The 25,292-nt window shown below is 44.7% G+C and overlaps 1 protein-coding gene across 1 annotated transcript in view; it reads right to left on the reverse strand.

The window, feature by feature from the left end:
* The window catches only part of LOC120560407 (tetratricopeptide repeat protein 28-like), a 391,494-nt gene that overhangs the window by 45,825 nt on the left and 320,377 nt on the right, over positions 1-25,292 (reverse strand). The window contains 3 exon segments of the mRNA XM_039802872.1: positions 11,231-11,754; positions 15,266-15,810; positions 16,859-17,655. Coding sequence (XP_039658806.1) covers positions 11,231-11,754; positions 15,266-15,810; positions 16,859-17,655 — 1,866 coding nt within the window.

The following is a 25,292-nucleotide window of genomic DNA, read 5'->3' on the forward strand; positions in this document are numbered from 1 at the left end:
CAGCTACGGTAGCCTTCACACTTCAAAAAGACGCTCTCTTGCTCTTTTCAATCTCCTTTTTCTTTTTCTGGGCGAAGAAGAAGAAGAAGACTCCTGTTCCTGAAATTTGGATTTTGAATACGTGTGGTCCTCCGTGTTTCCTTCTTCTAACTTGCCGGGGGCCGGGAAGCTACGATAGCCGTTAGCAGCATTAGCAGCAGCTGAGAGTTTATCATGTGACAGAGAAAAACGTGAAAGGTGGAGCAGTACGTCCTGTATGTCCCTTACTGGCTAACGTATTTCTAGATGGAGCATGACTATGGAGCGACTGTCACTACCCGATGTGAGTCGAGCGCAGATTTGAGTCGCGCATGCGTCACTTTGCGACAAGTAGCCTCCAAGATGCTAACAGCTTTTTGAGCTAGCAGTTAAACAATCATAGCTAAAACGTTTTTGAAATGACTGCTAGCTACAAGTTAGCAATCAAACACAACAAAGGCTGTCACTTGAATGGCGTTTTGAGCTAATGTTAGCAATCAAACAATCATAGATAGCTAAAACGTTTTTGAAATGACTGCTAGCTACAAGTTAGCAATCAAACACAACAAAGGCTGTCACTTGAATGGCGTTTTGAGCTAACGTTAGCAATCAAACAATCATAGATAGCTAAAACTTTTTAAAATGACTGCTGCTGCTGGCTGCTTTTTGAAATGACTGCTGGCTGCAAGTTAGCAATCAAACAAAACAAAGGCTGTCACTGAATGGCGCTTTGAGCTAACGTTAGCATTCAAACAATCATAGATAGCTAAAACGTTTTTGAAATGACTGCTGCTGCTGGCTGCAAGTTAGCAATCAAACACAACAAAGGCTGTCACTTGGATGGCATTTTGAGCTAAATACTCGTGGGCTGTAAACCGTTTAAATCTGAGTAACGCGACTAACATCTGCGCTCGACCAGAGCCGGTCTGACTCGGCTAACATCGGGTATGACACGTTATGCCGTAAACCGTTTAAATCTGATCATGCGCGACTCACATCGGGCAGTGACAGCGTCTACCCCATTTCAGTACAAATGTCAAATTTCAAGCCAAAAGGATTACTTGGAATTAATGGTTGAGGTAAATATTCATGAAAAAGGACAAGTTAGTGAACGGGCAACACAGATTTTTTTTAATGAACAACTAAACACGTTACACACTGGGTCTTTAAAGACAATACCGGGTTTCTGTTCCCAATCCGAGCTGCAGCTACAGGACAAGTTTGGGTTACGTAACCCTCATTCTGTGATAGCTTATTTGGAAATTGTGTGTTTTGCTCTGTGTGGCAGCTTTTCAACCAGAAAGCAGCGTATTAAGGGCTTTAGTAGGGCATGCCATGATAGTTAGATAGAAGACTCCTGGCGTGTGGTCCTCCATGTTTCCTGCGGAGCTGTATGTCCCTTACTGGCTAACGTATTTCAAGATAGCGCATGAATATGGAGCATCTACCCCAGTTCATGCAAATGCAAATGTAAAATGTCAAGCCAATAGGAATACTTGGAATTGATGGTGGTGGTAAATATTCATGGAAATGTTACAACAAAACATACACCGATTTTGATAATGAACATCTAAACACGTTACACACTGGACCTTTAAGCAAGGACTTGAATGTTTCAGCGGTCCGAGCTGTTCTTATATGACTAGGTAGACTATTCCAGAGGTTTGGAGCAGCCACTGAAAAGGCTTGGCCACCTTTATTTTTTTAAACCTGGATCTGGGAACATCCAGGAGCGTCTGATTGGAAGACCTCAGTGCTTTGACAGGTGTGTGGACATGTAAAAGTTCCCATAAATAAGAAGGCGACAACCCATTTAACTGACGAATCCAATTCCAATCCCTCAAGCAGTGAGGGTATGTCACATCTTTGCATGTGTCCTCAGCCACCCCCTTGGTTCTGCCCAATTACTGAGATGAAAATGCCACTCCACAGAGAACAATGATAAAGGGAGAGGAAAAAAAATAAAAAAACGACAGCTGCTGGGCCACATATCACCCGCAAGGTGCTAAACGCACAGCAAGCAGTCTGCGGTTTGCAATACAGCTCAACGGTGTGGTTCCAGAGGTGAAAATCCCATCCATTTTCTCCATAAGAGGATTTTGATTATTAAGGGAGCGATTGTCGCGCCTCGTAATTCATTTTCAGTGAGAGGCGAGCAGGCAGGTAGGGAGGTGCGGGCAGTTTGACAGGCGACGCCACAAGGGGGCGCAATCCCTCCCTACGGGAAACAACATCAAACTTCCAGCCATACGCTGAAAATGGAGTGTTTTGAAGTAAATTTGGATCCTGCAATAAGGACAACCTGCTTGTTTTTTCAGGGAATGATTGTAAAGATGTACAAAGAATATGTTTAGGGCGTTTCCTCTCTAACTGGGAGGTTTTGGGAGCGATTGGTGGGATTGCTGTGGACGAAGTACACACAGAGATACACTGGTAAGAGCCAATGAGGTTTAACCATGTATCAGCTCATTTAAATAGCTCACGTTACTGGATTGTGTCAACAGTTAACTTCATTTAATATTGGATGTGGTGTTTTCTGTTGCGGGGTGTAAATGTTCCACCAAAACAAGTTCCTTCCCGAGACTATTTAGCAGAGCCCTGCAGCCAGTGTCCCAACTCAGCGCCACCATTATGAGACAGATTTTAAGAAATGCAAACATCCCAGGAGCGTTTTACTTCTTGCTAGCAGGTGGCAGAACTGAGCTGGGGAGAAGAGCGGCGAAGACTACTCATGCACAGTCTCACTTAACACGGGCTCTGTATTTGCAAGTCTATTCTCTCCACTCGCTTGTGCGATGGAAGGGGTCTAAACACGCTTTTGGTCAAAGAGAGGAGAAAAATGGGGCCAAGCCACCCTCATCCAAAGTCTGCATTAACTCGGCATTCCTGGAAAACAGTCTGTGGCTGGACCAGATAAGCCAAGAACAGAGAGCGTGACCCGAAACAGCCAGCCTATTCCGCAAGACCCAGCAGCCCTACGCCACCGTAGACTTCATGGCTCCTCCGTGGCCACGCTAGCCGGCAGCCTTTGAAGCCTGCAACAGTCTCCCCTCTCGCCTTATCTTTCCACACACCCTCCCGCTGTCTGCCTGCCTGCCCTCTTCCCCCCTATGCATCTGCTGGGCTCCTCTCTCCCTCTGCCTCCCGTATTCATTTTCTCATCTCTGTGCCTCTTGCCTCCCCCCCCCTCCCCTCTGGTCTCTCTCCGCTCTCTCTACCTGTTTCATCTCCACTGCGGTGGTAGTGTTTGCGAGGACTCGGCACTGCTTAGGGCTCATTAGGCGCCGGAGCAAGAGAGGGGAAACAGATCTAAATTATCCTTTTTCATTCTCTGACAGCATCACGCCTCACTCATCTCAACTGCAGCTCTGAGCCTTTCATCTGCGCACGCACGCACACACACACACACACACACACACACACACACACAAACACACACACCCACCCACACACACACGCACACACACCCTTTCCATGTCTGAGCTGCTCTGTGATAGTTCTTTATGATCAAGCCCGAGTGTCAACCAGCTCTATGTTTTCTTTATTCTGCAGTTGACAGTGAAATAATACATGTGAATTATGACTCACGCCGTTCTCCGTCTTCCTCCTCCGCCCGGCCTGCCATTCTCTTTCTTTCCCTCCATCCCTCCTTTCCTCCCCGAACTCTCTCATTCCCTCTGTTCTCCCGCTCTGTATCACTCAGTGTCCGTCACTGTCAGCGCGCGAGGCTTTGCTGCGCCCCCGTAGGCGCAGTCACGTAGCAGCGGCTGACACGAGGATGTTGGCCGCGGCTGGCTGCGCCCTGAAGAGCAACTGGAGAACACTTTAAAAGGCTGCTTGACAGCTGGGGGAGAGATCCTCTGCAGCCCCCCGAGGCCCGCGCGGGCACCTCGAGGCTTCAGACACAAGCTTTACGTTTGCAGACAAGCACACACGCGTGCGTTGGGACAAGGGCACGGATTTCCAGTGGGTTTTGCCAGAAATAAAATACCCAGGAACATGCACACTCGTGCCACATGACAACACAGTACACCCTTTGAACATGACCACAGGCTGAAAAGAACAAAGGGCATATACAGTATACCGTAATGAAAAAACTAGTTCACAGTTACTACGTTTACATGCACCAGAGACGGGGGCTCGAGACTGAGACTCGGACTCGAGTCGCACAAACAGCTGACTTCAGACTTGACTTGCGACCCGACCCCAAAAAGGCTTCAGACTTGACTCGGACTCGAGCTTCGAGACTCGTCAACAACCTGTTTTCATGCAATTGCTGCTTTTCAAATCTAAGAAAATGAATGAATGAATTTAGATATGAAAAGCAATGATCTCTCCTAACTTCCTTTTTTCTCTACTTGGCTTTGGTTTATCATGTCAGTTGCTTTGTTTTACATTTCCTCTTGTTGCTTGTTATGTACATTTTATCTCTGTCATTTTGTGTATCTGCATCGAGGCAGATCTTAAATCATCTACCTCGACCGGAAAGCACATTGGGTCAACTTGTAGCATTTTAACCCTTGTGTTGTCTTCCCCTCCAAATTGAAAATGTTTGTCACTTTTTCTTTTACGTTTTCACCACTACGTAACACTAACTTATTAACTTTACCACTATAGTTTTACACTTATTTTTGGAATTCATGGTCAATAAACCTCATTTATAGGAAATTATACCGAATTTTTGAGTTCGAAAAGCAGAAATTAGGAATTATTTAGACTAAAATTAAAGGAATGTGTGTTGATGGATGATCACAGACTGGAATATGTCAACTTTTACTCAATACTATTTTGAGACCACTTCAATTTGTTTTTTTCAAATGCTATAAAATTAAATAAAACACCCCAAAATTAATGAAATGAGAGATTTGTACTTGCCACAGAGCGTTGTGTGGAATCATCCATGTTATTTTGGGTAGTTAAAGTTGGGTAGTTATAAAGAAAACTGGTATAGGAATTTTGGAATTTGGAAAATGGGTCAAATTTTAATGAGATGACTCGTGTTGACTTGACGTGTGTAATCTCCCACAGACCTCTCACATGTTATACATGATGCTGAGCATGATGGGACTGTGACACCAAATCCATCCTGCATACACAAACTTCACACATGAGGGGTCACTTATATTGATAATGCAGCATTAGCGGTTTAAAAGGGAATTTTTCTTATCTCCTTTGACTCCTGGTTTTACTTTTTGGTCTCTTAGTCTTGATATTTACTACGGTGCCTCATCATTATTGTATTCAGAATCCGCCAAATAATTACAATTGTAAGTTCTTGGTTGCTGCTTATTGTTATTGATTGATGATGTTATTGTTATTTTCTACGAATAAGAAAATGTGAAAAAAATGTTGCTTGTATGAACAAATGCAGTCTGATCCCAATGTTGACCTGCAATAAACATATTTTCAAAATAAAAATAAAAATAAAAACTTCACACAGGTAGTAAGACAGTATTAACATTTGCGTTAAGTTAAGTTGAGAAGTAAATACTGGTATTTGTGAAATCTTGCTCAATAACTCATGAGATAATGGAAAGCTAGGCCAATTCCTTTTCCCATTTTTTTTCAGATTTTAACCACACAACCACGTTGAAGTGAAAGATTGTCTGTTCTGAGGCTAAGTAGAGAACTAAAATGAGTAGGGCTGCTCCCTCTTAGTCGATTAGTCGACTAATCGGTCGTTTTGGTCTTAGTCAACTTAGATTTCTTTAGTCGATTAGTCATGTTTTATGCTTTTTTCATGCTGAATGACATATTTCCAAGAAACGTACGAGCACATCTCTGGTAAACAAGAGAATTAAGGGTTGACATTGTACCTAATAGATATCACCTTGAAACCTACTTTGATTACTTTCATTAAGGCAATTATTTGTTGTATTACACGTTTTATGAAATGCTGTGTTTAAATATGCAAAGGAGGTCATTATCTTATTCAATATATGCATCATTTTTCACGACTCTTTGCGGAGAAACTCAGATTTACAGATCTGTCGATTAAATCAACTAATCGATTAGTCGATACAATTGAATGAGTGTTAGTCGACTAAGAATTTCTTTAATCGAACACAGCCCTAAAAATGAGAGAAATAAAATAGCCACAAGGATCTACTAAAGCTCTCTCGGCAGCTCAGTACGCCACCTGTCAAAGCCCGACCGCCACTTTAACAGCCACCAACATTCAGCATAAAAATAGAGCCACTGAACCCTGAGAGGGGTCTGCGTGATGATGAAAGGTCCAGACATCTCACGCTGTGATACTCATCACCCAACTGCATTTAGTTTTATACCCTTCCTGACAAGCTGTTCAAAGGCCGACCTACACCAAAGTGTTTCATGACAAATCCTGAGTCACGTCTGTTACAACACACTGCGGGAAATCACGTTTTAGAACATTTATATACTCTGAATGGGAACCTACAGTGTTCAACTGTTTTGTCTGACAGACGGCAAGGACCCTTTCTTACAGATCATGCAGATTTCATACTGATTAACGCTTCAGATGATAAAGGCACTTGCAGATTATAAAGTAGTACCAAATGTAAACCATAGCTTGGTGTTCTTAAAGCTCCCATATTCTGCTCATTTTCAGGTTCATAATTGTATTTTAAGGTTGTACCAGAATAGGTTTACATGGTTTAATTTTCATTTAACACCATATTTTTCTCACTCTCACTGCTTCAGCTCCTCTTTTCACCTGGTCTCTGTTTTAGCTACAGAGTGAGACCTCTTTTCTTCTTCTTCTGTACTATCTTTAATTGCACTCGCACATGCTCAGTAGCTCAGATTGTAGATCATGTCAGCTAGCTCCATAGACAGTAAAAGAAAGCCTGTTTCTCCAACTTCGGTCAGCTGGGAGACTTCTTCTAAACCAGGGCGCACATGGAAGTAGTTCTTTTGTAGATTAGGGTGATTTTGTGTGTTGTAGCAGTGCTTTGCTATTGAGAACGAGGTAGCATGCTAGCGTTAGCCGCTAGCATGCTAACGGTTTCGGTTAGCCAGCTCGTTTCGGCTTGTGACGTCACAAGATTTCATCAAAACAATTTTTTCATTTTTACAAAATAAACCAAAACACAAGCCAGGAGGAAGATACTGGGCAGATAATGAGAATAAATATGAAAGCGTTGCATTGGCAACATATACGGCTCAAGAAGCTGACAAAGATCATAATTCCCTCGCTTAAACTCTATATCGTTCATAAAGATACCCATCAGGTAATGTTAACGGGCGCACCTCTCTCTCTCTCTCTCTCTCTCTCTCTAACAGTGAGGCCGTTATCAACCGAGTATTGATTGGTCGGTAGGCGGTGCTTTTACACCGGTTGATCTCTAATCTCTAACATAGCCTGCTCCCGAGCAGGTTAGGTGTTCAGCATAAGTTACCACGGCGATGTAACCCAGTAACAAGTGACCCACCGTCGTGATACACAAAACCCTGGGTTGAACCTGAAGTTTCCTCGGTAACCCCAAATCTTGCTTCGTAATACAGGCCTCATGTTTGAATTGAAATCAAATACTTTCACTAAGCTTGTTTACAAGACGATTCAATTCTGATCTACAGAGGAAACTGTAAAGTTTAGCCTGGCTCCGCCCTCCTACGTATTTCCCTTCAGTACTGCGTCTGGGTTTGCAGTAGATTCTTGGGTTTTCCCCGGCCAAATCTTTACCGGTCCAATCAGCGAACGGAGGGAGTGGCTGAGAACGATGACGTTGAGGTTGTGCGCTAGTTTGAAAAATGCGAGCGAAGCCATTCGGTCCGTTGTGGCAACGCTGGCGAATATCCAGAAGTTAAAGCCCGAACAAGAACAATCTTTGCTGAGTTGTGTTGGTGGCCATGATGTCATGGCCCTCCTCCCCCACGGGGTTCGGGTTCGCTCCGTTAGTGGTGAAGGAGTTGGCTAAGGCTAATGCTAGCGATGCTAAGCCGACGTCACGACCAAAGGTTAGCGATTGGTTACGGCTGATCCAGACTGGCTCTGGGCAGATCCAATAGTTTTAAACTTTAACAGAGTACCCGCCTTCAAGGAAGTTAACACTTGTCAATGGAGAGTGGCCAGACTCTCTGTACAAATGAAATGGACCAGAGTCTGGGAGGACCAGGCTAGTGTACCAGAGTCTGGTAGGACCAGGCTAATGTATCAGAGTCTGGTAGGACCAGGCTAATGTACCAGAGTCTGGTAGGACCAGGCTAGTGTACCAGAGTCTGGTAGGACCAGGCTAATGTACCAGAGTCTGGTAGGACCAGGCTAATGGACCAGAGTCTGGGAGGACCAGGCTAATAGACCAGAGTCTGGTAGGACCAGGCTAATGGACCAGAGTCTGGGAGGACCAGGCTAGTGTACCAGAGTCTGGTAGGACCAGGCTAATGTATCAGAGTCTGGTAGGACCAGGCTAATGTACCAGAGTCTGGTAGGACCAGGCTAGTGTACCAGAGTCTGGTAGGACCAGGCTAATGTACCAGAGTCTGGTAGGACCAGGCTAATGGACCAGAGTCTGGTAGGACCAGGCTAATGGACCAGAGTCTGGTAGGACCAGGCTAGTGTACCAGAGTCTGGTAGGACCAGGCTAATGTACCAGAGTCTGGTAGGACCAGGCTAATAAAGTGCATCTTTGGATGGAAAAACAATACTCAATGGAAATGCTCTTCCAGCCCATAAAATGTTTAACACTTTCTCTATAATGCTATTCAGTGCATATTCCATTTTATTCAATTTTTTAACAATCTGCATTGATCAATATACCAACTTCTTTTTTTTCCAGATTTCCAGAAATATTAAGCAATAAGCATCAGGTACATTTTGTTAGTTGTTGTTCCATAAACGTAGCGTGGAGAAACTTTAACACCTCCATTAGTCGCTACAATGACGCCATTGATTTAATGACACTATCGCGCTAACCGCTGAGAAGTGCATCTTGGTGTGAGATGCCTCTCTTGTTTAAGATTGAGATGGGCGATGTGCAACGTCCTTTGGTGTAAAATTACAGCAAGGATAGGGTAAGGAAAAAAAAAAAAAAAAAAATAATAAAAAAAAAAAATAAAATAAAAAAATTATTTTTTATTTTTTGGGGGGGGAATGGAGGTATTAATGAACAAAAAAAAAAAAAAAAACACACAAACACACACACACACACACACACACACACACACACACACACACACACACACACACACACACACACACACTGATTTGGAGGTCACATGCTGTCGACATTATCTGCACAAGTTCGGAGCTGCCTTTCTATCCTTCCTTCCAATTAATCATTTTCGATAAACAACAAACAAGCAATGCAGCATGAAGAGGAGGAGAAAAAAGCAGTACGAGTAAGGGGAAAAAATGGAAAAACAGAAGGGAGAAAAAAAAAAAAAACCTTGCCAACTTTTCGGTCTGGGTAGGTTGGCCAGAAATAATTGGCTGTCAAGGATAGTGAAGGCACTGTTCTTTTTCACAGCCAGGAAGAGGAACAATACAAGGACAGTGTGGGGAGGGGGGGTGGGGGCAACAGGAGGAATGGGCGGAGACAGAATGGCCTGTCACCTTTGTTTCCATTAAAGCTCAACAAGCGGGCCTGCAGAAGGGCGTGCGGGTAGCTGCGGGCCCCGGCTAGCGCTAATCGAGTGGACGGAGGAGACGTGGAGGAGATATGTTCCTGTAGCCTTGCGTTCACTCCCTGCGGGGTGATATATGCAACCGTACTCTCACACGGGCGGCTGTTTTCTCGGATGCAAACAGGGTTTGGTGGCGTAACACAGCGGGGGGGCCTGAGAATGAGCACGGGTGAGGCTGGTGGTGTGGACGCTAAGCTCACATCCATGGATGCTTCCACTTATCACATCCCGCACGGTCACTGACGTAATCAGTCAATCATACACGCAGCTTCAAAGCACGGTGACATTCAGGCAAAACAAGACATTTTGAGGAAACAGTCACTGCCTTTACATGCAGTTAAAAAACCTGAATATATTTGTGTTAAGGCAACACTCCGGTTTCTCAAACGCCACGTAAACAACTTACCCTGGCTAAATTCGGAGTTCTCCTCAGGCATACCCCGGTTACTAAAGGAGTTATCTAGGTCTGTTAACCGGGGTATTCCTGCATTTATACACCTTAACCGGGCGGGAAAATTGGGTTAAGCGTATGCAGATGCTTCGTAGGTTATAACTGCCCCTCGACCACACCGCTGCAGGCGATATTTTTTCCCCCACTATGGCCACGCCAAGACCCGCCCTTCAATCACTACTATTGGCCAGGCGTCCATGCTTACGCAAGGTAACATAACCCAATTTGTAGAAGTCCTATCCCCTGACCAATCGGCTATACTAACCTTAACCACTCAAGGTCAATGCCTAACCCCAACCAATCGAGCTGCTATTGAAGGGCGGGTTTTGGCGTGGCCATAGTGGGAAAAAAAACGTTGCCCGCTGCAGTGGGTTTTGACCCGGATATAGAAAAGAGCAATGGGAAACAACGGCGCCAAAAACAACAAGTTTTTACATTGAAATCCACTGAGGACTTCTCCTTGGCAAGTACTATCAATAAGACCCATTTCTGGGACTGAAAAGTCATCCATGATTCAGTCAAAGGTCAACCGGAAGAAAAAAGCCTTATTCTGACCAGTTGTACGTTGTCAGAGCGCCACCTACTTTACCGGAGGTAGAATTACTCCCGTCATTCTTCCCCTCATGTATCAGGGAGAACTGGCAGAACCCGGTAATTCACTTAAGCGGAGTTACTGCTGTGCATGTAAATGCTGTGAATGTATTTCGGAGGGGCCAAGCTGCAGGTTTTTATTCCACCATAATCTGCAGGGGACAATGAAGCATGAGAGGCAAGAGTCTGCCACTGTGTGAAAAAGATCCTTTGGCACCTTGCTGCAAAGAGCCCTCTGAGAAATGTAGATATAGAAGTGTGAAGAACAGCTAGCAGTAAACAGGAGAAATGCCTTGGCGTGCATCCTGATAGGATTGCAGAGACATACACACACACAAATGCTGGAATACCTATACAGCACAGAAGACAACACAGGAGGATAATACGCACACAGAATCCCCCCGTGCACTTAGACACATAAGCGCAAACACACAGCCTAATAAAAGTGTGGCAGAGGCTTAGCAACAAATAGGCTCTGAATTTCATATTCATGAATGCACAAACTGTACGCCTATCAGCTCAGGCAACAAAGGCAATCCTCTCTGCTGTTCCCCCTGACTCACTCACCTTCCTGCAGGTACATGACAGCCTGCGAGTAGTTCTGCAGAGCGTGGTGTGTCCTCCCCAGGCTGCCGTAGGCCAGTGTCTTGGCAGCCAAGTCATTAGTCTGAGCCGCCACGCTCAGGTGCTGTTCCTGGAACACGACCGCCCGCTCGTAGTTTCCGAGCGACTCGTAGGTGAGGCCCAAGTTCCCGTAAGCGCGGGCCTGGCGCGTGGGGCTGCCCGCCTCCTCGGCGATCTCCAGGTCACTTTGGTGGCAGCGCAAGGCCGTCTCGTACTCTCCCATAGACTGATACACGGCGCCCAGGCCGCAGCTGGCGTCGCCCTCCAGTAGTCTGTCCCGGGTGTCACGGGCGATGGCCAGCTGGCGCTCCAGACACGAGATGGCCTGCTCGTAATTTCCCAGCTGGCTGTGCAGCGCGCCCAGTTCACCGTAGGCCTGAGCCTTGCCTCCACACTCGCCCAGCTCATGGGCCACAACGAGCCGCTTCTCAAAACACACCAGCGACTGCTGCAGGTTTCCCATGGCCCTGCAGGTAAACACAGAACACCAATGAGGTTAGGAGTGAGATAAGAAAACAGCAAAACAACCTCAAAGAAAAAAGAAAATCATAGGCAATTTCTGTCCAAAGAGAGTTGACGTTGACAACCTGTATTCTATACATAGCGAAAACTAAAGTCACAAAAGGGGAGTAATAGTTAAAGATTAGAGAACTGGCTGAAAAAACAGGGTCAGCCCTATGTTCCCACAGCCCTATAGTCCCACAGCCCTATGGTCCCACAGACCTATGTTCCCACAGCCCTATGTTCCCACAGCCCTATGGTCCCACAGCCCTATGTTCCCACAGCCCTATGTTCCCACAGACCTATGTTCCCACAGCCCTATGGTCCCACAGACCTATGTTCCCACAGCCCTATGTTCCCACAGCCCTATGTTCCCACAGCCCTATGGTCCCACAGCCCAATGGTCCCACAGACCTATGTTCCCACAGCCCTATGTTCCCACAGCCCTATGGTCCCACAGCCCTATGGTCCCCCAGCCCTATACAATGCATATAGAGAGGTGAAGACCCTGTCACTGCCCAAAGTGAGTAGAGTGCAGATGTGAGTTGCGCATGCGTCACTTTGCGACATGTAACCTACAAGATGCTAACGGCGGTTTGAGCTAACGTTAGCAATCAAATAGCCTACTAGATGCTAACGGCGTTTTGAGCTAACGTTAGCAATCAAACAATCATAGATAGCTAAAACGTTTTAGAAATGATTTCCATCTTCTGTTATTGTATGTAAAGAGAAAAGTTTATTATTTTACAGATTTCACAAATTTCAGTAAGACACGTTATGCCGTAAACAGTTTAAATCTGAGCATGCGCAACTCACATCTGCACTCTACTCACTTCGGGTAGTGACAACCCTCCCGTTCCGGTGAAACACCATGGCATCTTATTTTGGAAAAGATTTGTCCGATAGTGAACGGGGAGAAACAAATCATTTTTTGAACCAGTCTGAATTGAGCCATGAATTACACGTATGATGTTTGTTACTTTAAAAGATAATTCAGCAAGTGAAAAAAGTCTCCGTTTGTCGTAGGTTTGTCGTATGACCACTTGGTTTTATGTGAAACCGCTCAGTGAACTACATCTCTCGTCTCGCACAATATACGCCACCTCGTTAGCTAGCTAGCTAGCTAGCTTAGCGCTGTTCCACAACACATGGAACGTTATCTTACCCGATGTGTTTTATCCAGCGTCTGGAGAGAAAGAACGAGCTAGATGTCCGCTGCTCGTGTGAGTAACGTTACATCCCGGTAGCAAACACACAAGACATCGTAGCTTTAAGGTGAGGAGTCTTCTAATTATGTATTTTCAGTCTGATACTTCAACAGTTTTTCGACAAACTGTGACTTTCTTCACTTACAAAATTACCTTTTAAACTGACCAACATCATGTGTGTAAATAATGGCTCAATTCAAAATGGATCCAAAATGTACTTTTCTCTCCCCGTTGACTTCCGTACATATTTCTTTTTCCGAAATAAGTTTCCTTGGTGGTCCACCGATAGGGGAGGGTCTTCCCCTCTCTACAGTCCAAAAGTTTGGACACACATTCTCATTCAATGTGTTTCTTTATTTTCATGACTATTTACATTGTAGATTCTCACTGAAGGCATCAAAACTATGAATGAACACATATGGAATTATGTACTTAACAAAAAAGTGTGAAATAACTGAAAACGTCTTATATTTTAGATTCTTCAAAGTAGCCACCCTTTGCTTTTTTTGATAACTCTGCAAACCCTTGGTGTTCTCTCAATGAGCTTCATGAGGTAGTCACCTGAAATGGTTTTCACTTCACAGGTGTGCTTTGTCAGGGTTAATTAGTGGAATTTTTTCCCTTATTAATAAAAAAGCAAAGGGTGGCTACTTTGAAGAATCTAAAATATAAGACATGTTTTCAGTTATTTCACACTTTTTTGTTAAGTACATAATTCCATATGTGTTCATTCATAGTTTTGATGCCTTCAGTGAGAATCTACAATGTAAATAGTCATGAAAATAAAAAGGAAACTCATTGAATGAGAAGGTGTGTCCAAACTTTTGGCCTGTACTGTATATTGAGGTCTCAAAATAAATGTCCTTCTTTCTGCTATCTCATATCTAGGGGAAACTATATTCTTCATTCTTATAGACAGACATGATTTCTCCTGTAACAGAGCACTATAAGGACGCATCAAAGCGTGCACATTGCAGGAGCCCTTTCATTTGGAAAGCGCCAGATCATTTCAGTTTTTGTGCGAATGAAATATAGATTTAGACGTCCAACACACTACTGATAGCTGCTGATGTGGACTGACTGATGTGAGAAATGTCTGAGCGCTGACATCAAATTTAAAATGTAGTCTTTTTGAAGAGTAACACCGTCTACCCTTTAATAAGAGATGGGTCACCTGTCAAAGGATCCTCGCTTCCATCCTCTAGTGTTTACAACACAGTGGCGTTCGTCCCATCTGGGCATTTCATTCACCTTCACAGCCTTCAAACAGACTTTATTCACATGCTCACGCACGCTGACAACTGCCAGATGCCGGTTCAAACCGAGCATTCATAGAATAAAAGCCCTAAATTAATGTTGTGTGATAATGCATAAGAGCTGTTAGAAGACGGGAGGGGGGTTTTGAGCGTGATGTCTATTATTCCCCTCTGAACTTGTGCATGGCTTATACTGCTGTGTGCGACTGCTGTGGTGGCATGCAGATGACAGCGCACAATAAGAAGAAAATCATCTGCAAAATGAGGATTTCAGCGAGCCCTTCGTGTTTTATTTTGCAGTGTGGTCTCGTAGGATGCTATCCGCCCTTTGAAGCATGAGGAGACATAGAAGGGAGAAGAGACGCGAGATGTAAGCGGTTGCCTCGAAAATAACTGCTTCGCTCAGTTTTCAGACGGCTGTGTGCCAAAGCCTCTTTGCATACAGATAAGGCCGGGGCCACTCGGCGGCTGCTGCTGCTGCTGAGACAGCGAGCGCCAGGCTCACATCCGAGCCTCGCTTACCACCACCAAGGTGTCTCTGAACTACGGTGGCCCTTTACAGTGAGCTAAATAATATGCAAAGTCGGATTAGTGTGTGTACTGGCTAATGCCAGTCAATACAATTATCTGTTGCTGCAACAGCTAGGGGGGAATAGATATGTTATACAAAGACTGGAAAGTATTTTTTCTAGCAATTGGGAAAAAGTGAATTTGAAACCTGATGCCTTTCATTTAACCCAGTGGAACTGTGTAATAGAAGTTGTCCTTCGGTGCCTACATTGGTATGGAGGCACACATCCGAGTTCCCATATTCCAATGTGCCGTCTTCTATGCATTTCGTGTGAGACTGGCTGAACTGTGGAGAGCTAACGGTTATGCTGTGTTACTCATCATCAGGAAATACACCAACCAGCGTCATCAATACACAACGCACGGGGAGTACACAACCGCTACACAGGCACATGATCATGTAAACAACGACCACCGTTCTCTAAGGGTTAAAGCGGACTCACCTGTGTCCGTTGCCTAAGCCGCTGTAGGCCTTCTCCTGGTCCTGCATGCGGTTGAGGCTCTGGGCCACCGACAGATACTGGTCGTAGTACTTGATGGCTTCCTCAAAGTCTCCCAGAGCCTCGTAACAGTCCCCCAGGTTCCCGTAGGCCCTGCCCCTGTCCATCACCGCCTCGTTCCCACTCAGCTGCTGTAACGTGGCCAGCTGCTGCTCCAGGTAGCCAATGGCTTCCTCCATCACGCCTACATTCATTTTGGTGATGCCCATATTCCCGTAGACCTGAGCCTCCACCACAGGGTCCTTCAGCCTCCGGCCCAGCTCCAGCTGCTCCTCGTAGCTCTTGAAGGCCATGGCGTACTTCCCCAGGGCCATGTAGACGGCTGCCAGGTGACCGTGGGCTTTGCACTCCCCCGACACGTCGCCCAGCTCCTGGTACACCTCCAGCTCCTGGGTGTGGTAGCCCAAAGCTTTGTCGTACTTCTGCACAAGTCTGTAGGTGGCCCCGAGGGCGGCGTAGGCGCAGGCCTCCATCCTGCGCTCCTTAACCTGAAACAAGGTCAAATTTCATAATATCAGCATTTAGGATATGACATTTCCTATTTATAGGATGACTTTTTCTAGTATATGTTGTACTGCAGTCATTGCGCAACACATTCTCAGGAACGGGTTGGTATTGTACGAAAATGTATGCACAACAATTTGCACGATATCGTACGAAATTACAGCGATTGTCGGACGGTCACATGACGGTTAGGTTAAGCGGCCTTTACAATTCAATTTAGCAGACAAAAGGGAACTGTGAGCCGGGTACAGAGCACCGCGAGGTGGCGGTTGTTTTGGCTGCTGTTACAGTTCAGTTTAGCCGACAAAAGGTGACCATCAGGCAGCCTGGGAAAACCCTGACGAACTTCCGGCAAATTTCAGTCTGGCCAAAAGCCCATTCAAGCCCATTTCCAATTTTTCCAAATCGAGGCACCAATCACAACCGTTGAGGCAGGCTTTACACGATGACGGCGAGCAGCTTCTTGTTTATATTCAACATGACGGCTGCCGAACCGCAGCAACCCGGCGATGCCGCTGTCGCTGCTACGTTGGTCTGATTGGTTGAAGGACTATCCAATTGTGCCCAGAGGCATTTGAGTGGCGTCTGTTGCTGACACCCCCTTTGGAAATGAACTGTGAATGAACCTTGCCCAGACCCACTCTCAGTTACCACTGAGAAGGGTCTGGTGTCACCCAGGCTAGACCATCAGGCAGTAGAGACAGTTAAGTTCAGACTCCAAAACGACTAGTTAAGATTAGAAAAAAGGTTTGGGTTAAAACACCAATCCATTTAATTAGTTCTCCCGGGTCACAAACACCCATTTCCTGAGTGAAAGTCTTGTGTTTTCTCCTTAACTTCTTCCAGAACATAAACTCCGCTCCCTGGCTTGAAAGCCTTGCGCTTTAGGACCCAAACATCCACCCCTTCGTGCCCTTACACATCAACAGTCAATGTGCTGCTGACGGTAATACATGCGTGGAATACATACAAATTCCAGTGCATTACTTTTCGTAACGATGTGTAGGAATGTGTGGTTGTTTGTGGCTGTACCTGGTGAGCTAAGGCCAGTTGCTGCTCGTAAAACTGAATGGCTCCAGTCACATCTTTCTTACAGACAAAGATGTCTCCGAGGTTCCCCAGAGCTCGGAAGCGAGCCTGTGCGTTGTTGAGCGACTGTGCCAGGGACAGCAGGTATTTCTGACACTCCTCCGCCTTGGTGAAGTCTCCCAGGGCTTTGAACGCCAAGCCGAGGTTACAGTACGCCTTGGCCTGACTCAGTTTGTCGTGCAGGTCCTTGGCCAGGGCTAAGTCCTGCTCGTAGTATTTCACCGCGTCCTGGTAGTTGCCCAGACAGTAGTGGGCATAACCCAGATTGTGACAAACTTTCCCTTCGCTCTCCATGTCCTGGAGGTCCGGGGACAGGCGGAGGTACTGCTCGTAGTAGGGCACTGCCTGAGGGAACTCTCCGCGAGAGCAGTGGAAGTTGCCGAGGTTGCCCAGAGCGCGCGCCTCGCTCTGGACGTCCCGGAGCTCCCGGGCGATGTTGAGGTGGTTCTGGTAGTGTTGCAGAGCGCGGTCGTGGGCGCCCAGCGCCTGGTAAGCCACCGCCAGGTTGCCGTGGGTGGAGGCCTGCGAGGCCCGGTCGTTGACCTCCATGGAGATCTGCAGCTCCTGCCGGTGGTAGCGGACCGCCTGGTCGAAGGCTCCCAGGGCGTTGTAGGCATTACCCATGTTGCCATAGGCCCGGCCCTGAGCAGCGTAGTCGTTCAGCTCCTGAGCGATGGCCAGGTGAGTTTTGTGGAGTTTCAGTGCCGTCTCATAGTCCCCCTTCATCTGGTGGATGATGCCTGTGGAGAGAGCAGAAAGAGAGAGATAAAGAGAGAGTACATTGTTAGACCAAAGGTGCCCGAATTCTTTTAGATGAAGGGCCAAAATGTATCTAGATGGAATAATCCCTTAATTCTCATAATTCTTTGTAGATAAAGCTTATAAGTGATTTAAGAGGTAAATTCACCAGCACTGTGCTTTACACTGCCGAAAAGACAGATTAAAGTGCTCATATTATGCTCATTTTCAGCTTCATAACTGTATTTAGAGGTTGTACCAGAATAGGTTTATGTGGTTTAATTTTCAGAAAACACCATATTTTTGTTGTACTGCACATTGCTGCAGCTCCTCTTTTCACCCTGTGTGTTGAGCTCTGAGAGTGAGACATCTCAACTTATGTTCCATCTTTGTTGGGAGTCACAGATGCGCAGTAGCTAGGTAAGGACTACTAGCCAGTCAGAAGCAGAGTATGAGGGCGTGCCCTGACAGTACCTAGGTAAGGACTACTAGCCAGTCAGAAGCAGAGTATGAGGGCGTGCCCTGACAGTAGCTAGGTAAGGACTAGTAGCCAGTCAGAAGCAGAGTATGAGGGCGTGCCATGCTAGCAGCTAGGTGAGCATTATAACGTGTGTTCCAAAGTGACCATGTTTGTCTCTGAAGTAAAGGCTGGACTACAATAGAGCTGTTTGGAGCAGTTTGTGAACAGTGTTTTCTGTTGGAGATGGTAAGTCCCTTTGGGGGGGGGGACTTTGGTCTTATAACACATATAACGCGCACAAAAAAGATATATAACACTATAAAGGAAAGGGGAAAAGCCAAAAAGCAAAAATATGAGCACTTTAAGTATGTTTTAGCTGCACAAAATGTAAATAGTAGTCATTACGATTAGGATTTTACAGCACTTCCAAATTAAGAGGCGAATAAGCGTGAGCATGTCAAATGCACCGGCCAAACTTCTCGATTTAGACTGTAGATTTAAGATTATTTCATGTATTAAGTTTTTTGTATTGGATGATGTCTAACTGAGAGACAAAAATCTCATATTCTGAATGTCTGGAGAGGGTTGCATTGAGATGCTTCCTCTCCATGCAGCATGACATAAAGACTTGATTCGTCACACCGGCGACGCTGGGATTTTTAAGAGAGCAAGGAGAATTTCTTCAACAAGAGCAACAGGAGTAACTTAAAGACCCATTCAAGGGGAAATTGTAATTGAGTAAAATTCAAGTGCCTAGTCAGCTCTTCATGTACAAAACAAGTCATATGGTTGTTAAAATATGCTCTCCGAGCCATCTGTTCTCTGCTTACACAACAAGCTCTCCCACACAATTATGGTCATTAAAATGTAGCGCAATCAAACACAGTTATTACAACACCAAAATAGAATCTTGTGATTGTCTAAGCTGTCTTTGATGATCGCGTCTTAGAGGGATTTTATCAAAATCAACAACTTTTCCACAGGGTTGGAAATGGTAATGTGGGAACAAGGAGGAAAAGACAAGAGGAAGTGAGAGTGTGAAGAGCTGACGGAAAGCTCAGCAAACAACTTATAAAAACAATAAAAATAAAGAAGAAGAAGAAAAGGAATTAAGTGTGAAGAAACAATAAATAATGTACAAGCCGGTGCATGGAGCGTAATACCTCTGATAAAATACCATCCTCTGAAAAATAATAGCTTTACCTCCACAGCCAGGCAGCCATATGGCACGGATGCACACGCACACACACACACACACACACACACACACACACACACACACACACACACACACACACACACGCACGCACACACACACACACACACACACACACACACACATGCACACACACACACAACACGCACACACACACACAGATGCACACAGACGCGCATGCACACACACACACACACACACACACAGACAAATGCACAGACGCACACACACACGCACACACACACGCACACACACACAGATGCACACACACACACACACACACAGATACACACACACACACACACATACACACAGACACACACGCACACAGACACACACGCACAGACGCATGCACAGAAGCACACATGCGCACACACAGACGCACAGACACACGCACACACAAATGTGCAGCCACACCCACATGCTCACAAATACTGACTAATCCACAGCAGAGAGTAAAGAGACATCTCAGCATATCTACATCTATCTCTCCTCCTTCCCTCTGAGACTCGTTACAACCTCTCCTTTTGCATTGTCACCCAGCATCCAGGGACAATAATTTAAAGTGGCAAAGATTAATCGATCAGTTGTCAACTATTAAATTAATCGCCAGCTATTTTGATAAATCGGATAATCGGTTTGAGTCATTTTGTACGAAAAAAAGTAAAAACTTCTCTGATGTGAGCTTGTTAGATGTGAATATTGTTCCAGTTTCTTCTCTCCTCTGTGAACAGGAAACTGAATATCTTTAATGTAAATAATCCACAGATTAATCGACAATGAAAAGAATCGTTGGTTGCAGCCCTACCTGGATATGAAACGAGATATCGTCTTAGATTTTGGATATCGTAATATCGAAGTTTTTGACGCATTTTTAGACTTTTTTTTTAACATTTCTATTGCATTTTGTGAAGCTTTTTTCAACATTTTAACACTTTTTTTTCAATGTGTATTGCTTTTTTTTTTGATTCTATTTAGTATATTACTGTTCTCCAACTGTTTTTATTATTGTCATATTATATCATCATCATTGTGTTACCAAAAGAGCAAATCGCTTATCACGTGAAGGCGACTTAACTGATAATAAGTGAAGTCCTTCACCCACCAGCGTGGCCACTGTTGCTTTGCTGCGTCAGCACGGAGACTAATGGGCTGCTGGGACACCGGGGATGGAAAACGGCCAGAACCGGTGGTGGGAACCAGAGGCGGAGATGGGGCTCTGTGGCTTGTGGTGAGTTTGTGATGGTGCCGCCGGGATTAGTTACCCGCCATGTGTGTTTTCCCATTCATTTCATGCGAAACCTGCCACAGCATGGGCCTGAACGCAGGCTGCGTAAACAGTGGGACTGAAACTAAACAGACGGCTCAAACGACTGCAGAAGTTAAACGTTAGATGTGGCTACGCACTCAGATGTTGGCTCAATTTAAAAAACTCAGCACATTAGGCCAATGAGAATGGAGTAAAAAAAAAAAAAAAAAGCTTTGGCGCCTCTGCAGTGTGAGTGCTGGTTGGATCCATTACCAGTAGGGCTGCAACTAGCGATTATTTGCATTACTGATTAATCTGCCCGTGTTATTTTCCTACCTCCGTTTGGTCTAAAAAGAAGAAAATTGTGAAAAATATCCTTCCTAGTATCTCCAGGGTGATGTCTTTCAATATTTTGTTCATTTTATTTTGACCAAAACCCAAAGATATTTAGTTTAACGTGATATAAAAGAGTAGGAAATCTCCATATTTGAGAGGCGAGAACCACATTTTCTGCAATCTTATTTTTTATAAAGATTATTTTTGGGGTTTTTCCACCTTTATTTGATAGGATAGCTAGGTGAGAAAGGGGAAGACATGCAGGAAATCGTCACAGGTCGGATTCGAACCATGGACCTCTGCGTCGAGGCATAAACCTCTCAGTATATGTGCGCCTGCTCTACCCACTGAGCCAACCCGGACACATTTTCTGCAATCTTTTCATAAAAAATGACTTTGATTATCAAAATAATTGGCGATTCTTTTTCTGTCAATCGACTAATCGATCAGTCGACTAATCGTTGCAGCTCTAATTAGCAGGTATGCATATTTATACATACTGTCCATGCATACATACATTTGTAGCTTAGTGGACATGGAAGAAATTGTGAAAATGCATCATCAGTATTTCACTCACTTTAAATCAAGTCTAATGAGGAGAGTAGTTTCAAACCTGCCTAAAAACATCATCAAAGATCCTCTGCCTACTTAATTCAGACCATGACTCAGCACGCAGCAGGCGCCCACTGACAAATCAACCCTGATTTGCTGTTTGTTTGCCGGTTGGTGTTGTCAGGTGAAAGCGATACAACCTGAACTGACCTCGTGGTCGTCAGGTCAGCGCCCTGAGGATTTGGGATGCCTGACATATCGCAGAGAGGAACGCGCAGAAAGAGAGAGAGAGAATCAGCGCTGGCAAATAATGCAGCAAGAATTCAGACTGCAAATGAGTGGAATCCTTGTGGATCTTTGGACTTTGTACAGTACAAATGCAGCAACAGTGCCTTTAGCTGGAGTCAAAACAGGGGAATGAGGCGTAGAACTGTTTGGATTGTAAGGCTCCTACAGCACACCTTGGACAACCCTCCTCAGCTTTGCCTTTTGGGGGAGGGGGGGATGCTCTATTCAAAGCTACATGCACCATTTTTCAAGACATTTGATAAAAGAATACCTAAAAATTGTACAACATTTGGGAAAAACATGATAGTTGTAGTATCCTATTTTTTCCGACGTTTGGTGCTTTTTTTGGCTGCTTCTTTTTCAACATATTTGTGACATTTTTCAACTCTTATTTTTTTTGACATTTTTATTGCTTTTCCGATGTTTTTGTCAGTTTTTCCAGCTTTTTTCATCTTTCTGAGGTATTTTTTAAAACATTTTTAAAACATTTTTGTTAATTTCTTCCGCTTTTTTATCTTTTTGACACTTTTTTTTCAGTGCTTTTAAGTTTAAATTTTTGATGCATTTTTTTATTTAAAAAAAAAACATTTTTATTGTATTTTGTGAAGCTTTTTTCAAAATATTTTTTCAAAGTTTGTCGCTTTCTTAGATTCTATTTTGTATCTTACTGTTCTCCAACTGTTTTTATTATTGTCATATTATATCATCATGTCATTACTGTCATTCTGTTAGCAGAAGACAAGAAATGTTGAGTTTTTTCACTCCTGTCACCTAAAGAGAGGCAAAAACTGTCTGATGTTTCTATTTTTAAGACACATAACATAGGTAGAGTCGCTCCATTGATTTGCAGGTCCAGTCAGAGAGACTGAGAGGAAATGACTGAAAGATTCGGGGCTGGAGCACCAGAAGCCGCCCCTTGGCTCCGCCCCTGTCAGCTGGGAGTCTTTCCTAAGAGTGAAAGCATGTTAAGATTCACAGCAGGCTCCGTAGGAAGACCACTGACAGCTCTCGCCACAAAGTCACTCCCAAGGTTATGCGTTCCCCAACGGAGGCTGATCTTACTGAGGATGTAATGCCTACTGGCGTATTACCAGCAATCATGTTCCATGCTGCAGGCTAAAAATGGATCTGGGGCTCAGCGATGGTCGGAGGGTTGGAAGAGGAAGAGACTGGGGGTCTGTGGCCAGGTTTGAGTTTCGGGCTCGGAAGCTGCAGCCCAAAATTGCCATAAGCCTTAGGCTATGCCTGAAGCCACACTAGGAGCAAGACATTTTTTCTCTGCCCTCCCCCCCCCCCTACATATGGTAAAAGGATTATGGAAGCCTCTGGGAATCGAATCCAGCAGGATAGTAAATACAACCATACCAAACGCTGGTAAACACTGCTGAATCATAAATATTTGGAATTAGAACAGTGGTCAATTGGTCACAAATGTTGTCCAAATCAAAATGACCTCACTCGGATTCAGTAAGTGTTAACATCTGAGTCTGTGGTGCACTTTATAGAGCTCAACAGTGTGGTTCTGGAATAAAAAAAAAAAAAAACGTTCATTTTCTCCATAAGGATTTTGATTATCAGCCATAATGTCTAAACCATCCGACGCAGACTGACCCCGTGTTGTGAGACTGAGAAACAAAGGGTTCCCGCTCCTGTAGAAGCCACAAGTTTTTAAGAAAAAACATGTTTTATTTGCGATGTCATGGAGAAGTACTACACCACCCACAACCCTAAGCGGAACAGCGACATTTCTGATTGGCGGAGCTCGCCGGGCTGCTACCACTGAAGTCTGTTACACAGTCTTGTAGCTTTTGCCTTTTGAAAAAATGGGTTTTTGCGTCGAATCAAATGTTTTACGGTCATCTCGTAGCTGGTTGGCTTTGGTTCCAGGCTTAAAACTCTTCATAGAAGCATTTTCTGAAACGTCAATGGAGCAACTGAATGGGGGAGCGGTCACTGTTGATCTCTATGCTCTTGACTTTAAAGGAGAAATCCGGCGCAAAATGAACCTAGGGGTTAATAACACGTGTGTACCGAGTCGATCGTTCTCTGGGATATGTTTTCACGCTAATCGAATGTGACCAGTTTTAGCGCAAACCGCTAGTTAGCTTATAACGCTAGCCGTCGGGGCAGAGGGTAAAGTAAAAAGAAATCGCTATTTTTACACTTCACACACTTCCACGGTAGCATAATGAGTAAAACACAGATGCAAGATGTAAACACAAGCATTGAGAACTTTGTAAGTGTACAGACAGTTTATTAAAAAGATAGTTTATAAAGACAGTATCGTTCACGTATACAAGCAGGCGTCATCTTGGGAAAAACAATCACGACCAGTCGAACGCCGCGTAACCAGCAGTGTTGGGGAAGTTACTTTTAAAAAGTAGCGTTTGCTCGTTACTCGTTACTTCTTAAAAAAGTAATCCGTTACTTTACTTAGTTACCCCCCCTATGGAAAGTATACTTTTACGTTACTTTTAAAAGCAGGCGAGTGAAGTTAATTATGCAAAAACTATCTTTGACCAGAAAGCCAATCTCTGGTTTATCAGTGAGGTGTCTGAACTCCACTGCAGACTGGATTCTCTACTCACAGAGTGACGGCTGACTCATTATTAACGAGTCCAGCGCGGGTTGAATGCACATCAGCAGGTCATCGGCGTTACACGGTGTTAGTGTATACTATGTAATGTCTGTATCGACTTGTACCCGGGGTCCGTGCATTGTCGTAGACACTGGTAACCAGTAACCAGGCGTTCGTCGTTCGACTGGTCATGAAAACATATCCCAGAGAACGGTCGATTCGGTACACATGTGTTATTAACCCCTAGGTTCATTGTGCGCATGATTTCTCCTTTAAAGTCAAGAGCATAGAGATCAACAGTGACCGCCCACTTTTTGGACGGCTCTGGTGTTCCAGAAGTGATTTTCTTTCAGAAATTGCTTCTACGTCTGAAGAGTTTTAAGCCTGGAACCAAAAGCCAACCAGCTACGAGATGACCGTAGAACACATTTGATTCGGCGCAAAAACACATTTTTAAAAAAGGCAAAAGCTACAAGACTGTGTAACAGAAACGAGCAAAGACTTCAGTGGTAGCAGCCCATCACCCAGGCGTTTGCGGGTTCATTTCCATGGTAACAGCGAGCTCCGCCAATCAGAGACGTTGCTGTTCCAACTTAGGATTGTGGGTGGTGTAGTACTTCTCCATGACATCGCAAATACAAATAATGTTTTTCTTAAAAACGAGGGTAATTTCATACGGACTTGTGGCTCCTACAGGAGGATTTGTCCTTTAATATGTTAAATAATGTGCCTCAATTATTTATCTTTTGTGCACAGCTGGAGACGATGACTGTGGAAAAGAAACCAGGACAAAGCACACAACACATTATTCAAATACATTCACACAGAGCCCGATCCCCCCCCCAACCAAAGACATTAAAAGCATGACAATGTGCTGTCACTTTCCATTACACAGCTGGCTGTACAGAGAGGGATCTGCAGCGGTGATGACTTTGAGGGATGGTGTCTTGTTCGGAGTAA

This window comes from Perca fluviatilis, chromosome 6, assembly GCF_010015445.1.
Source record: "Perca fluviatilis chromosome 6, GENO_Pfluv_1.0, whole genome shotgun sequence".
Classification (NCBI taxonomy): domain Eukaryota; kingdom Metazoa; phylum Chordata; class Actinopteri; order Perciformes; family Percidae; genus Perca; species Perca fluviatilis.